The 12566-nt window shown below is 32.6% G+C and overlaps 2 protein-coding genes across 7 annotated transcripts in view; both read right to left on the reverse strand.

Moving 5' to 3' along the window:
- Positions 1-6401, reverse strand: part of LOC108579066 (amphiphysin) — a 111507-nt gene extending 105106 nt beyond the window's left edge. For all 6 annotated transcript variants that reach the window (XM_017942506.1, XM_017942505.1, XM_017942508.1 and 3 more), the window contains exon 1: positions 6187-6401. In XM_017942506.1, the coding sequence (XP_017797995.1) occupies positions 6187-6255 (69 nt within the window). In that variant the 5' untranslated portion in view covers positions 6256-6401. The remainder of the gene's footprint in view (positions 1-6186) is intronic.
- A 2139-nt stretch (positions 6402-8540) lies between these two features.
- LOC108579069 (acidic leucine-rich nuclear phosphoprotein 32 family member A) overlaps positions 8541-12566 on the reverse strand; it is a 7288-nt gene continuing 3262 nt past the window's right edge. Inside the window, exons 2-8 of the mRNA XM_017942510.1 lie at positions 10933-11076; positions 10609-10728; positions 10397-10509; positions 10190-10296; positions 10004-10080; positions 9704-9794; positions 8541-9303 (exon numbers count right to left, since the gene is read on the reverse strand). Of these exons, the coding sequence (XP_017797999.1) occupies positions 9242-9303; positions 9704-9794; positions 10004-10080; positions 10190-10296; positions 10397-10509; positions 10609-10728; positions 10933-11076 (714 nt within the window). The 3' untranslated portion in view covers positions 8541-9241. The remainder of the gene's footprint in view (positions 9304-9703; positions 9795-10003; positions 10081-10189; positions 10297-10396; positions 10510-10608; positions 10729-10932; positions 11077-12566) is intronic.

The raw sequence follows: 12566 nt of genomic DNA on the forward strand, positions 1-12566 counted from the left end.
GGACTCAGAGGAAACGTCTTTACGCTATTGAATCTTCTAAAGGACTGTTTCTGGGCTCCCAAAAAGAAAGTTGGGGTCCCCTTATACCTAGAAACTGTTTACTTTATGGTATCGCAGTGTGCAGACTCGAAGGCGGACACCAGACACATCTGGTGGAAGCCTTAGTGCCTTTGTTTAACACTAGAACTACCGACCGGGTCAAAATGATCCATTAGCACCTTTCGAAAAGACGTGAATGTTCAATACTGGTAAGTATTATCGCTCGTAACTTTCCGAATTTACATTCTACATGTATACTTCTATTTGTATCGGTATGAATCGAATTTTCCAATCACGGTTTACTTACGTAAAAATTCATTTTTGGAAAGTCGCTAATGGGTCATTTTGACTGGGCTGGTAGTTCTAGTGTTAATCAGAGAAATTACTTGAATATAAAATCTGTCTCTATGCCTGATGCCTACTTTATTAGGTCATTCGGAAAGTTCTGTCGGATTTAAATCATCGTAACTCCGCCAAATGTTGACAGATTTATTCAAAACAAGAACCACCGCAATCGACACACCTTTGCCAACATTTCACTAATTATTTATGCCATCTGCAAAACATAGGAAAGCTAAACAAAATGCATACGTGAATTCCGCACGAGTTATCCGCTAATCAGCGAATGTTTCGTGCCTCCATTTGCTCTTTGCATATCCTGCGGAACATTGAACACCCTTTTCGCGACAGAATTGTTACCTGCGCTGAAAACTGGGTACTTTATGATAATCGGTAAATAAACACTTTCCAAAACCTGAAGCACATCCGGAAAAGATAATTCTATCTGGTTTGGTGATCTATTGACGGAATTATTCACCATAATTTTTTGGAAAAGGAAGAAACGATTACGGCAAATAAGTACTGCAACGAACTTAGCAAAATGCATCAAAAGCTGTCTGTCATCCGTCCAGCACTAGTCAACAGAAAGGGTCCGATTCTTTCGCATGATAACGACCGACCGCATGTATCATTAATTACAGTGCAAAAGTTAAACGACCTGGGATATGAGACTCTGCAACATCCACCCTCCCTAATCTCCGGACCTTCCGCCAACAGATCGTCATCTGCTCAAACATTTTGACCATTTTATAGAGGAGAAAGCATTTCGAATTGAACGCAATGTGGAACAGGAGGTCTTCGTTTACTCCAAACTCCAAACCTGGACTTTGTTGATTCCAAACCTCATAGATTTTCCGTAAATGGAACAAATAAATTAGCGACGCGTTGGCAAAGGTGTATCGATTGTAACGACTCAGAAGCCAAAGTGACTAACTCCATAAAATAAAATTTATTAAATTTGCTTTATTTGTGAAAAATTAAGCACCAGGCATGCGCTTCGATTCTAAAATTGGAAGAATATGAAAAAGTAGAGTTGATCATTTTGGCTTCTGAGTGGCTCGCACAATAACATCACACAGGATTGTCATTCACCGAAAATGAAAGTAGTATTCAATAACAAATAGTCAACTAGCGACTTACACCCAAAGTAAAAATTACGATCATAATGGTACAGTGCACGATTGAAACGATACTCAACTACGGTAAAATCTTTGAACGCGGACATCTTTTATCAACTTCGTGATCGTGATTAAAGCTAACTGTACACGCAACTGCAAAAATTGGCAACCATTTTACAAAATTCCTGTTGTCTCAGTTTCCTCTATTGTCGGCGGAAACGATCATGAAACACTTTCAACTCGGATTTCTAGGTTCTCGTTACAGGCGAGTCTTCCTCTCAGTTTCACCGCCAGTCAAGCAAATGCAAAGATAAATTCCGACATAATGCATGATACCGCAGCTCAACATGCTGCACTTCTGCGGTGCGAGAAAAAGCATAGGATCCTTTGCTGTCTTAATGGTCGTTAGTTTCTAGTACGTAGGAACACTGGCTTTCCTCGCCTCGAGTGACTTGGTGAACTTTTTAGTGTCAATGCTCCCGTGATCAAATCTATCGTCCGTTCTTTAGAACGTTGGCCAAGCTTATCTGTGCAATTTTATTCTATCAAGTCTATGCAAAAGTTTCCATCGCATATTTTTCAGAAACGGACATTTGTTTTCATTATACGTAATACATTCGGTAGAAATACCAAACTGTGAAAATTTAAATAAGGAAAGAAGCGTACAGTGTCTTTCAGCGTGGAAACTTTTGCATAAACCTAATACAATAAAGCTTACCGCATAATTAATTGTCTAAATAAACTTTTTTTATCAGCTTGTGTACTTTCAAGACATTTGTAAATCAGCAGAGTGTATAGAGATTATATCAGGAAGATTTCAGAGAATTTTTTTAAAATTTTATTTATTATCGATTTTAAATTGGTAACGAACATTTTACGCTTCCAATGTATCGGGTGTAGAAATGAATTCTTTCCGACTTTTGGGTACAATCAAAGGTTTACTTAAAATGTATGAAAACAGGTCAATCGTTAAAATAATTTCTGTGATTGTTGATGACCTTTTGCCATTTTTCCGGTAGCTCGCGAATACCATCGTGGCTTTGAATCAATTATGTATACACCTAATGCTTTGCTTTGTCAAAGTGTGAATAATCGAATTCTAAAATCTGATCGTATTGGAAATGGGTTATGGAAATGAAACAGTCGTTTAACTTTGTGATGTGCTATTTATTGACGGACTCAGAGGAAACGTCTTTACGCTAAAGGACTGTTTCTGGGCGCCCAAAAGGAAAATTGGGGTCCCCTTATACCTAGGAACTGTTTACATGAGGCGTGTCCAACCTGCGGCCCGCGGGCCGCAATGTGCCCCTGAACAGCACAATATCGTAAACTTTGAACATTATTGTGTGATTTTTAGCGACATTTTTCACGACTCAATTGCATTATAATAAAACATATTAAAAAATAAAGGAGGTTTTGTTACTTATGTACGATTAACTGTATTATATATTTCGTATGACCCAGGCAAATCGAAAGGTTGGACACCCGTGGCATACATTATGGTATCGCATTGTGCAGTGCGTGACTCGAAGACGGACACCCAGGACACACCTGATGGGAGTCCTTAGTGCCTTTGTTTAAAATAACCCAGAGACACTTTTGTCCTCACTTGATTATTTCCATAGGGTGTTGTTAGAAATAATCCAACAGATCGCTTTCATTTCTTTTAACGTGATCGTAGAGCAAACTAAGCTTTTCGCAAATATTACCATACATTGTTTCCTATTAGGTCATCCCGTAAGTTCGTGTCGAAATTTATAATTTAAATTAATACTTCCAACAAACCTTTAAATTTAATAAAAAGAAAAACGTAAGCGCCATCTTGTTTCGCAACTTTTTCCTTGAATTTCCTTAAAGTATTTTTCGTTCTCAGCATGGACTTATGGGATGACCTAATAGATAAAATGAGAAATTTTGCCAGCATTGTAACTGATGTTGCGAACATATTTCATATTGTTAATTTTGTTTGATAAAATATTCCTACTCTCTGAACGGTTGAAGAAGATTCTTGACCTTACGCAAAGCTGTGGCAAAAGGAAAGAGAAACATCGACAAGGTTAAATGTTTTGTAATGTGTCTCTTAAAATATATTTTTATAATACCATCGTAAGTTGCATTACATTTCGTTGCAAAATGAATTGAAAGGTAATTACTTAAATCGCTGTATGAAATATTATTTTCTGAACATATTTAATAACAAAATTGCTTCGAAATAAATTAACAATAATAGTTCAAAAAGGAGTCACATGGGACAGCAAATACGAAAAGAAGAAATTCTTCCGTGAAGAATTATTTTACTTCAAGTATATTGAAAATCTTAGAAGGGTTTCACGCGGAATACCTTGAAAGGCAGCTTAACTTTCGAAAGATTTGACAATTGTTATAAAACTTGTATAAAAACTTCCTATTTAAAAAATCATAACAATTCACGAAAATAATAAATATAGATTACGTATTATGTATTTTATGAAATGTTTAAACGATGTACTAATTTTCACAAAAACCAAAACTAACATCATCAATTAATTAATGATCCATTCTGCTATTTATATAAATGCAATTTCTGTAAAAAATAATTGCTACATAATTTTAGCGTTAATCAAAACTAGCATTATCGATAAGGATTAATTAATAATCCATCTAGCTATTTATACAGGTAAGTACAATTTCTCGCTATACCTGTGAAAAATAATTACACCATACTCGAATTGTGCTGCCCTTCTAATTCGGAGAGCACAGATTTTTACTAAGCACGAGATTCCCAGTAGAAGACAGATTTTCCTTTTTTCCCTCGATTTAAGACTGGCCGTTGGCTTTAGAGTGGTAACCCTAGCGCAGCAATGCCTTAGACCGGTTCTACCAGATAAGTCTGAACAACTACTATCATGAAAGCAAGTTAAAACACCTACGAATTATACGATCTTACGGTACGTTGCACGAGCCACCGGCGTGTTTTCTTTTGCTGAAAATCAAAATGCAAGACTAATACGCTCCCAAGGAATTAATGATCTCTGTACAACTTCCATACCTTATCGATGACCTACTTCTTTTCAACTTTCAACGTGATCTTCGTAATATGCAGGAAAGAAAATGCTTTTTATCAAAATGTTCCCGCATACCTTCGTCGTTGAACTTCAATAAATCGCAACACATTTGGAGATAATGTGAACGACATTTATTTACGTGAAAGTATCGTATGTATTTTAGTTTGAAAATATATTTACGGATTTTTACATTAAGGAATAACAAATATCGTATCCCACGAAACAAGAAACTATTATCCCATATTTTGTTGGAAAAAGAATTGTTCAAATAAGATAATTAGAGTAGAAAAGAAGTGAAATGTATAGAGAGAAAGCTTTGAATATTTTCGATACGTAAATATCATTTGAAGCTACATCACTATTATCACAAATTTTTATGATTGCCGAGTTAATTAATTTGAAGAACATTTTGCGGGCATTTCAGGTTAGGTTAACCTTTAGGATTTAGTAAGAAACTTGCATAGTTATTAAAATTATTATGTAGACTTAACGAAAATAATTCATATTCGAAATAACGTGTAAGAATATTTATCATTTTAATAAAAGATGTAAAAGTTATCATAGATTGAGTAACAAAAACTTTGTTGTAGTGATAATTGTTTGTGTAATATGCGTTAAACATTGCCGTATATTACGTAGTTCTAAACGCAATAAAATGAATAGTGTGTTCATTTTTCTCTACAAACATAAAATGCACAAACGAAATATGTAGCTCGTGTTAGATGTCGGTTATGTAATATAAACCGTTTGAAAAAAGTGCAATTCTACTTTGAATTACAGGGAATACTCATAAAAGAGATTTAACGTGCTTTGTGTTGGAGGATCGATAAAATTCACTAACGAAGTACCTGTCAGATTATATTAAGTTAAACGACAATCGACTTTACTTTTCTATTTTACAATTTACACTGTAATTTACGGTTAATATTTTAACAACTACAACAATTTTCACCATCTGAAAAATTCTTCGCGGAATATCACATTACAAATAACATAATTCATGAAATAGCTGTAAAATAAAACAAAAATGTTTAAAAGAACTAAAATAATTTTAGGATCAATTACAACTTGGTTTGTTTGAAGGAATTCGCAGATCTGAAAACGTAATCCTTCCATAGAACGAACAGTGAAATATTCATGTCACGTGACAATCTATCCGACTCACAATTATTTCGTTTAAGATCTACCTGTAATATATGCATTACTACGCTGAACCAGGCCCAAGAGTTGCATAATTGTCATTTTAAATGAAACTCTGCTACACAACTGGTACATGTTTACCGATTATATAAGTTACCTTTGTGCAAGCAAGAAGAAAATCCAACAAATTACCGGTTTGTTTGTAAAACGGAATAAAGGATCTATCAAACTAGTCGTCCGTCACTAAATGTCAAATTTTATCAACTGTAACTGCTGCGAAGGAAGCAGGTTATCCAAGAGGTTATGAGAGTACGCCTGAAGATATTTGAATGACAATATCTATTCGTTTAAAAAGATCGAAATACAGAGCATAAAGCAAGAAAGGAGGAACTGATACGATTTACAAATTTATAGAAGCACAATTATATTGAGAGCATACGTTCGCCTGACATGCTCAAGGAAACCTGTTACGAAGGTACAAATATATGTCTTTCCGTGGTACTTACCTTCTCCTTCGCTCTGCCTGCATGTTTTTGTACTGTCTTCGCAATCAACGCACCCTTACTTTCAGCCATTTTCTTCACGTTACTTGAAAAGTGGTGACTTTGAAACTTGTGTCCGTAAAACACTAAAATTCAACTTCGAAACCTGGCCGACTTTATTTGCTTCCACACCGAACCACAACCAAAACGCATAAACGGAAGCGCGGAGAAACACTGAAGACTCGGCACAAAACTGCGCGCCGAGACTGGGTTATCACATTTTCATAAGTCGACACGTATTGGCAGCACCGTACACGCTAGCAAACACTTCACCGGTTGGTATAACAGAACAGAGATGATCCATTTGATATAAACGAAACATTGATGAAAGCAAGAGCGTATAGAAAAGAAATTTGTTCAATTCAAACTTCAAATTAAAGTTTAAAAATAACATTTTTATACTGATCTATAGTATTACAATAATGTATTAAATTTTATAGTATTTTATGGTATTCAAAATCTCAATTCTATGATATTAAATTCACACTAATTTTTAATAGCATTTTTAAGTGTTCACATTGATTTAGAAAAAGTGGACAAAAGATATATACGGTAAAATCACGTACACATAATTAAAAATGAATCAACATTGTATTAAATTCTCGAATCTTAATTTAATAACTTGCTATTCTTTTAAACAAAATCTTAATAACAGTAAGTGTTATCCATTGAAGAGACTTGTACAGAGCAGGCTATTATGTTGTATAGAGTACTTCATGTACATATATACCGCACTGCATTCAATATTAATTACAAATTAAACATTGAGTGACTCCTACTCTTTTCACTTATATCTGATAATTAATTTAATAAGAATAATTTTCCAAAAAAGTATTCAAAGTTAAAATATAAAACTAATTGATAACTGATAACTGAAAAAAAAAACGAAAAACAAAAGGATGAAGATGTTATAAACGTTTTCAAAAATTGAAATATTATAAATATATTGTATATTACAATAAAAGAACATGGATTAATAATATTTATCACACAGCATTCTTGATTTGTAAATGATTTTATTAATAAATTATTTTTTCTTATTTTGTGATGAGGATTGCTCGAAATAAACAAACGTTATGATAAAAATCCACTTTAACAACGGAACAGACAGACAATACAGAGATGTAATATATCTGATAATAGAAGGTGATAGATTTCCTTACGTAAATGGTCTATCCAAAATTGCAATTGACAAAAGTATGTGTCGCGGGACGCGCGGAATGTTCTGTACATGTCATATACTCACTGTACCTAATATAAATTTGCTTTAGTCTTGGAAAAATTGGATAAGGCCATAAACCAAACTGGCGACAAAGTGGCGCCAGATCCTCGATTCTACCACAATTTTTTTCTTATAAAACCGATCCTCTCTTGCACTCTCACTCGCTATTTCACTCCCATCCATTCTCACGATTACGTAGTTAATTGGTAGTCCGTCCAGTAATCCACTTGTCACAGTCTCACCATTAACTACATCGTCTGATCCATCTTTTATTTTTGCGCCTATTTCTCGAGATTTTGTCTTTCCATTTTAATCTAAATTTTGCGTTTCTGACTTTTTTAAATACAATTCAAAAGTGCTAAAGCGCCAAGTGTAAATAGTTATTATTTTTTTGAAATCATAATTGTAATTTAATATTAATAATAATATTAATGATCATTACCCATTAACTTCGCACTTTAATCATCACGAGATGTGTCAGCGCTATGGTAACTTCAGAGACAGAAATTAAAGGTAATCATGGATTTACAGCAATTTTGATTTTTTTGTTTAATATTATATTCCGAACATTTAGATTTGTTGTGTATAAACAATACTATCCCACAAGTAATTCTATTATGTTATTTTAAAAAGCTGTATGATTTAGTAATATAAAAAACATTTAACTGTTACAGCTGAACGTCTGTAATTTGAAACAGGAAGATATTACAATGTTACTAATCAAATAAATTTATATTATATTAGAGCATAACACGTAGCACATGGAATGCCCAAGAGTAAATAACAATAACCTTAACAGCCATGTTATGCGTGGCATATTGCTATTGTACATAGACATCTGGAAATTAAAATTTACTAAAAATTACAAGTTAGGATACCACAATGTCAATTATGTTTTCGTGCCATTTCACAATTTCTTTCAAGATTATTATTCCTTGAAACACCAAAATTAACTTATATCAAAATGATGTAACTGAAAATATTAAAATACTTTTTACGTGCTAAACTGATTTGTTTTAGTTGATATAAATTATATCATTTTCTTTCTTTAGTATTACTCTAATAAACGAAATATACTTTTTTTCAAATTCCTCCATTCTTATTATGTAAATTCCTATCTTAATACGTCTTTCATAGATATAAGCTCAATGCATGAGCAACATATATTTATCTCTTTATTTTCTGTCCCAAAAATCACAGAGGCGTAATGCACCTCAATGTATGGTGTAAACCTGTACAAAAGTTGTTCCTCATTTACTCTATACTTATTCATGGTACAATAATAATGTATTTAAAATGTAACTTATGTAACCTTAGTACTGATTAACGATGACTGCATTCCAGCGTGACCAGCCTTTGGCCGACTGGAGCTAACAGACAAATATGCTCCTTCAAGTGTAAAACTCCACTGTTGCCTTTTTCAAGTCCTTCAATATCTGATCTTCCACCCCCTATGCAACACCACTAATACTCTAACTATATACTCTATATAAAATATCGTTAGTATAACTAAAACGCGCTGTGCCCAGCTGGAATGCAGTCCTATTTTATGCCATCATTATCCTCTTTTTCGTTCTCATTCACATTCCTCTTCTCCGCAATGGTAATCATATGTTGTTCCACAGACAATTTGTCAGTCAATGATTTACTGATAAATTCACACCACTAACTGTAGTCTGTCATTGGTCGGTCAATTAGTTTGATTCCCAGGTGTTCACTCGGCGTCTCAATTATTGTTATTATTTATATGAATTTTACACTCATTTAACAGCATCAAAAAACCTGCTCTTTATGGTTCTAGTTCCCTGAATCTCCTCCATCTTCATGTTTTCTCTTCTTACCTCGAGCAGGACACGATTCTAATAAAATGATTAAATAAATGTAATACAATTTATTGCATTATATCTTGACAAAATTATGGTTAGCTTCTTTCCTCAATAAAGAAAAATACTTAAGACAACAAATGTAATTTTTTAAAACAATCTTGATATTATTAAATAGATATTATAGTGTAAAGAATGAAATAAACGATTCTATTTTAATTAAAAACTATACAGAAATAAATACAGCGGATTCCGGTTAATTGGGACACATTGGGACAGGACTAATTTGTCCCAAAAAACCGAATTTCAACGTATGTAATATTCGGTCTTGAATACAAATGTGTGTTTAAGCATGCAAACAAAGCTTACAATAAGTAATAAAATAACATAAATAAGTAATCAAAAATAAGTAAATAACTGTATATTAGTTATTTACCTTCTTCTTCATCTTGTTCATCATCTTCATTGTCATCATCATCTTCTTCTTCTTCTTCATCACAAAGGAATTCATCTTCGTCACTTTCATCCTGCATTACATTGATAGAAGAAAATACATCAATATTATGTTAATCGAAGTTTATAAAAGTTAACAACATTTACAATTTATTTACAATAATTTTTAGATCAAACAATCTATAATTAATCTATGACTGAATTTCTATATCCTTTGTATACTTGAATTACTATATTACTATTTGTATTCTAGCAATAAAAGCATAAGGTATCTATAACTTACTTCAAGCCCAACCTTGTATACAGCTTCTAAACCTACACCACCATCATCAAAATCGTCATCCTCTTCTTCCTCTGAAACTAAAATTTCATGTCTGTGATTGAAATATGAATTTTTTTTCATGGCATATTACCTATTGTTTTATTAAATACTCTAAGAACATAAATGTTCTTTCAATGTTTAACTAACCTTCCTCACTATCTTCTTCATTGGCATCTCCATCTCCATCTTCATTCCCATTTACTTCATCATCCTCTCCTTCACTGTCATCTACTTCACAATCGTCTGTGTCAAATCTATTATATAAAATACAATGTTTTACAGTTTATAAACTTCGTGTATTGAAAAATGATTACATAAATTAATGAATTCCTCAATTTCCATCAAATTACATACCCATCAAGACATCGAAGACTGGGAATAAGGCTAAAAACTTTCTCTTTATAATTATCCAAAATTGTCACTTCATTATTAAAGAGATCCAGGCTCTTTAAATTCTTAAACTCTTTCTGCAAAAAAGAAGAGAAAAAAAAAACAAATTTAATATATTTATAGTTAAAGAAAATATATACATAATATGTAAATCTATTTAAAATACTAAAACTTACTAAAGGTTGAAGTGCATCAAGATCTTTGATCTTGTTCCCACTAAGATTAAGATGAGTTAATTTAGGGCTCGACTGGAGAAGGTTTAAGCCACCAGAAATTCTGTTGTCACTAAGTTCCAACTGTACCAAATAAAAGTAGCAATTGTAATTAGTCTTCTGTAATATCACACTCTTATGTTTTGATCATAATAAAAAATTATGTTATATGTTATTCTTAACTTAATATAAGTAACAGGAAGTAATTACTTAAAATATATTTCAGTATGCATTATCTTTTATTGACTTTAAAATCATACATGTGTTTAAAATCACATATTTACTTACCTTTTTAAGACTTGATAATTTTGGGAAGCCTTTTAGACTGGTAAGACCCACATTGATGAGACTTAGCGATTCTAATGCAACAAACTCATCTGTTAGACCTACAATAGTCGTACTTCGACAATTGTCAAGAACAAGTTCTTTGATCTAAAAAAAAAAAAAAAACAATTTATATATAAACAATGTAGTCCCATTCGAAATACTAGATTGAATCATAAGTTCTTGTTCAATTTACATGATTTTACTTTAACAATTTATTATTTTATTTAAGTAATATTATTCATATGTGATAAGATGATTTAAGATCATAAAATACAATGACCTTTATAAATAAACCTTGTATATAAACTGCACAAAGACTGATTCGCCCTAGCACATAATATTTCAAAGTATTTTTAAACTAGTATGCCACATTCAGTTTCATAAGGGTGAAAAATGGTAGAATAAATATAATACACATAACATTATATTTTTATTTATTGAATGTATGAAAAAAATCGAATGTAGAAACATATGATGGAGTGTTACAATAAATATAATTTCATGTACAAACGACAAAAGCTAAAAAAAAAAAAAAATCAATGTTTGTTAATTAAAAATCAATTTATTTCTGCCGCACTAATTACTTAAAATTTAGTAATTAAAACTGAACTTTTCAATTATTAAAAAGCTGCTTTAATTGGAGAAACTTTGTATACAACAAGATTATTGTATTCTCAAATGTATTTGTAAGCAAGCTCTACTGTAAAGGTGTGAATATGAAAACTTGGTAGTATATGAAAAAGTCAGGTAATAGTCGCTGAAATTCAAACGGACGATAAGCTTTCGCGGGAGATGGGCTATTTTATTGATCGGAGAAAGAGAAAGGTGAAGAGAGAGGGGAGATAGAAAGGAGACAGAGTAGAAACAGGGGGAGAGAAGTGTGAGGGGGTGTTCGGGATACAGGGGGGATAGTAGTAGAGTGCACGACGCGTCTTGTTTAGCGGCATCAGAAAAGCCGGCAAGCGATAAGTACTGACTACGGCACGCGACAGAAACGAATCTGAGTAGTCTCGAGTTCTAATGTTATCTGAATTCATTTTAACGCAAGTTAAAATAACTTTCGATATAATTCATTTTATCTCAAATTTCATCTACTTTAAATATTACAAATATGATTGTTTACTTTTTTTGATTGTTTGAAAGAAATTTTATATATTAAATTAAAAGATTAATTTGTTAATTGCTACTTTATCAAATTTGAATTTATGAAGAAACATTATAAAGCCGAATACACTATTGCGTAGCAAATTTTAGTGACGACAAACCGCTTTCACGCGAAGCCTCGAAGTCGTTGCATGTCCTTATCTTAGATTCACTGCCCGACATTCCGACCGGCCGGCTGATTGGCTGCGCTGTGCGTTGCACTGATCGTAGTGGAAGCGTTTACAAGAAGTTGTCGTGGCTTATAGGAGCGGATCAATGACAGCTACAAGTTAACTGATGGATAGAAGGCGATATATGATGAAACCTTAAGAATAAATCAGCTAAAGAAAATATTTTTTTCTCTGAAAATAACTGACAGAATGATTTTGTATGTAAATCAAAAGAGTAATTTAGAATATTAAATTTTTCAAATAAAATTGAGAAAAGAATAG

Source organism: Habropoda laboriosa, unplaced genomic scaffold (genome assembly GCF_001263275.1).
Source record: "Habropoda laboriosa isolate 0110345459 unplaced genomic scaffold, ASM126327v1 scaffold42, whole genome shotgun sequence".
In the NCBI taxonomy this organism is placed as follows: domain Eukaryota; kingdom Metazoa; phylum Arthropoda; class Insecta; order Hymenoptera; family Apidae; genus Habropoda; species Habropoda laboriosa.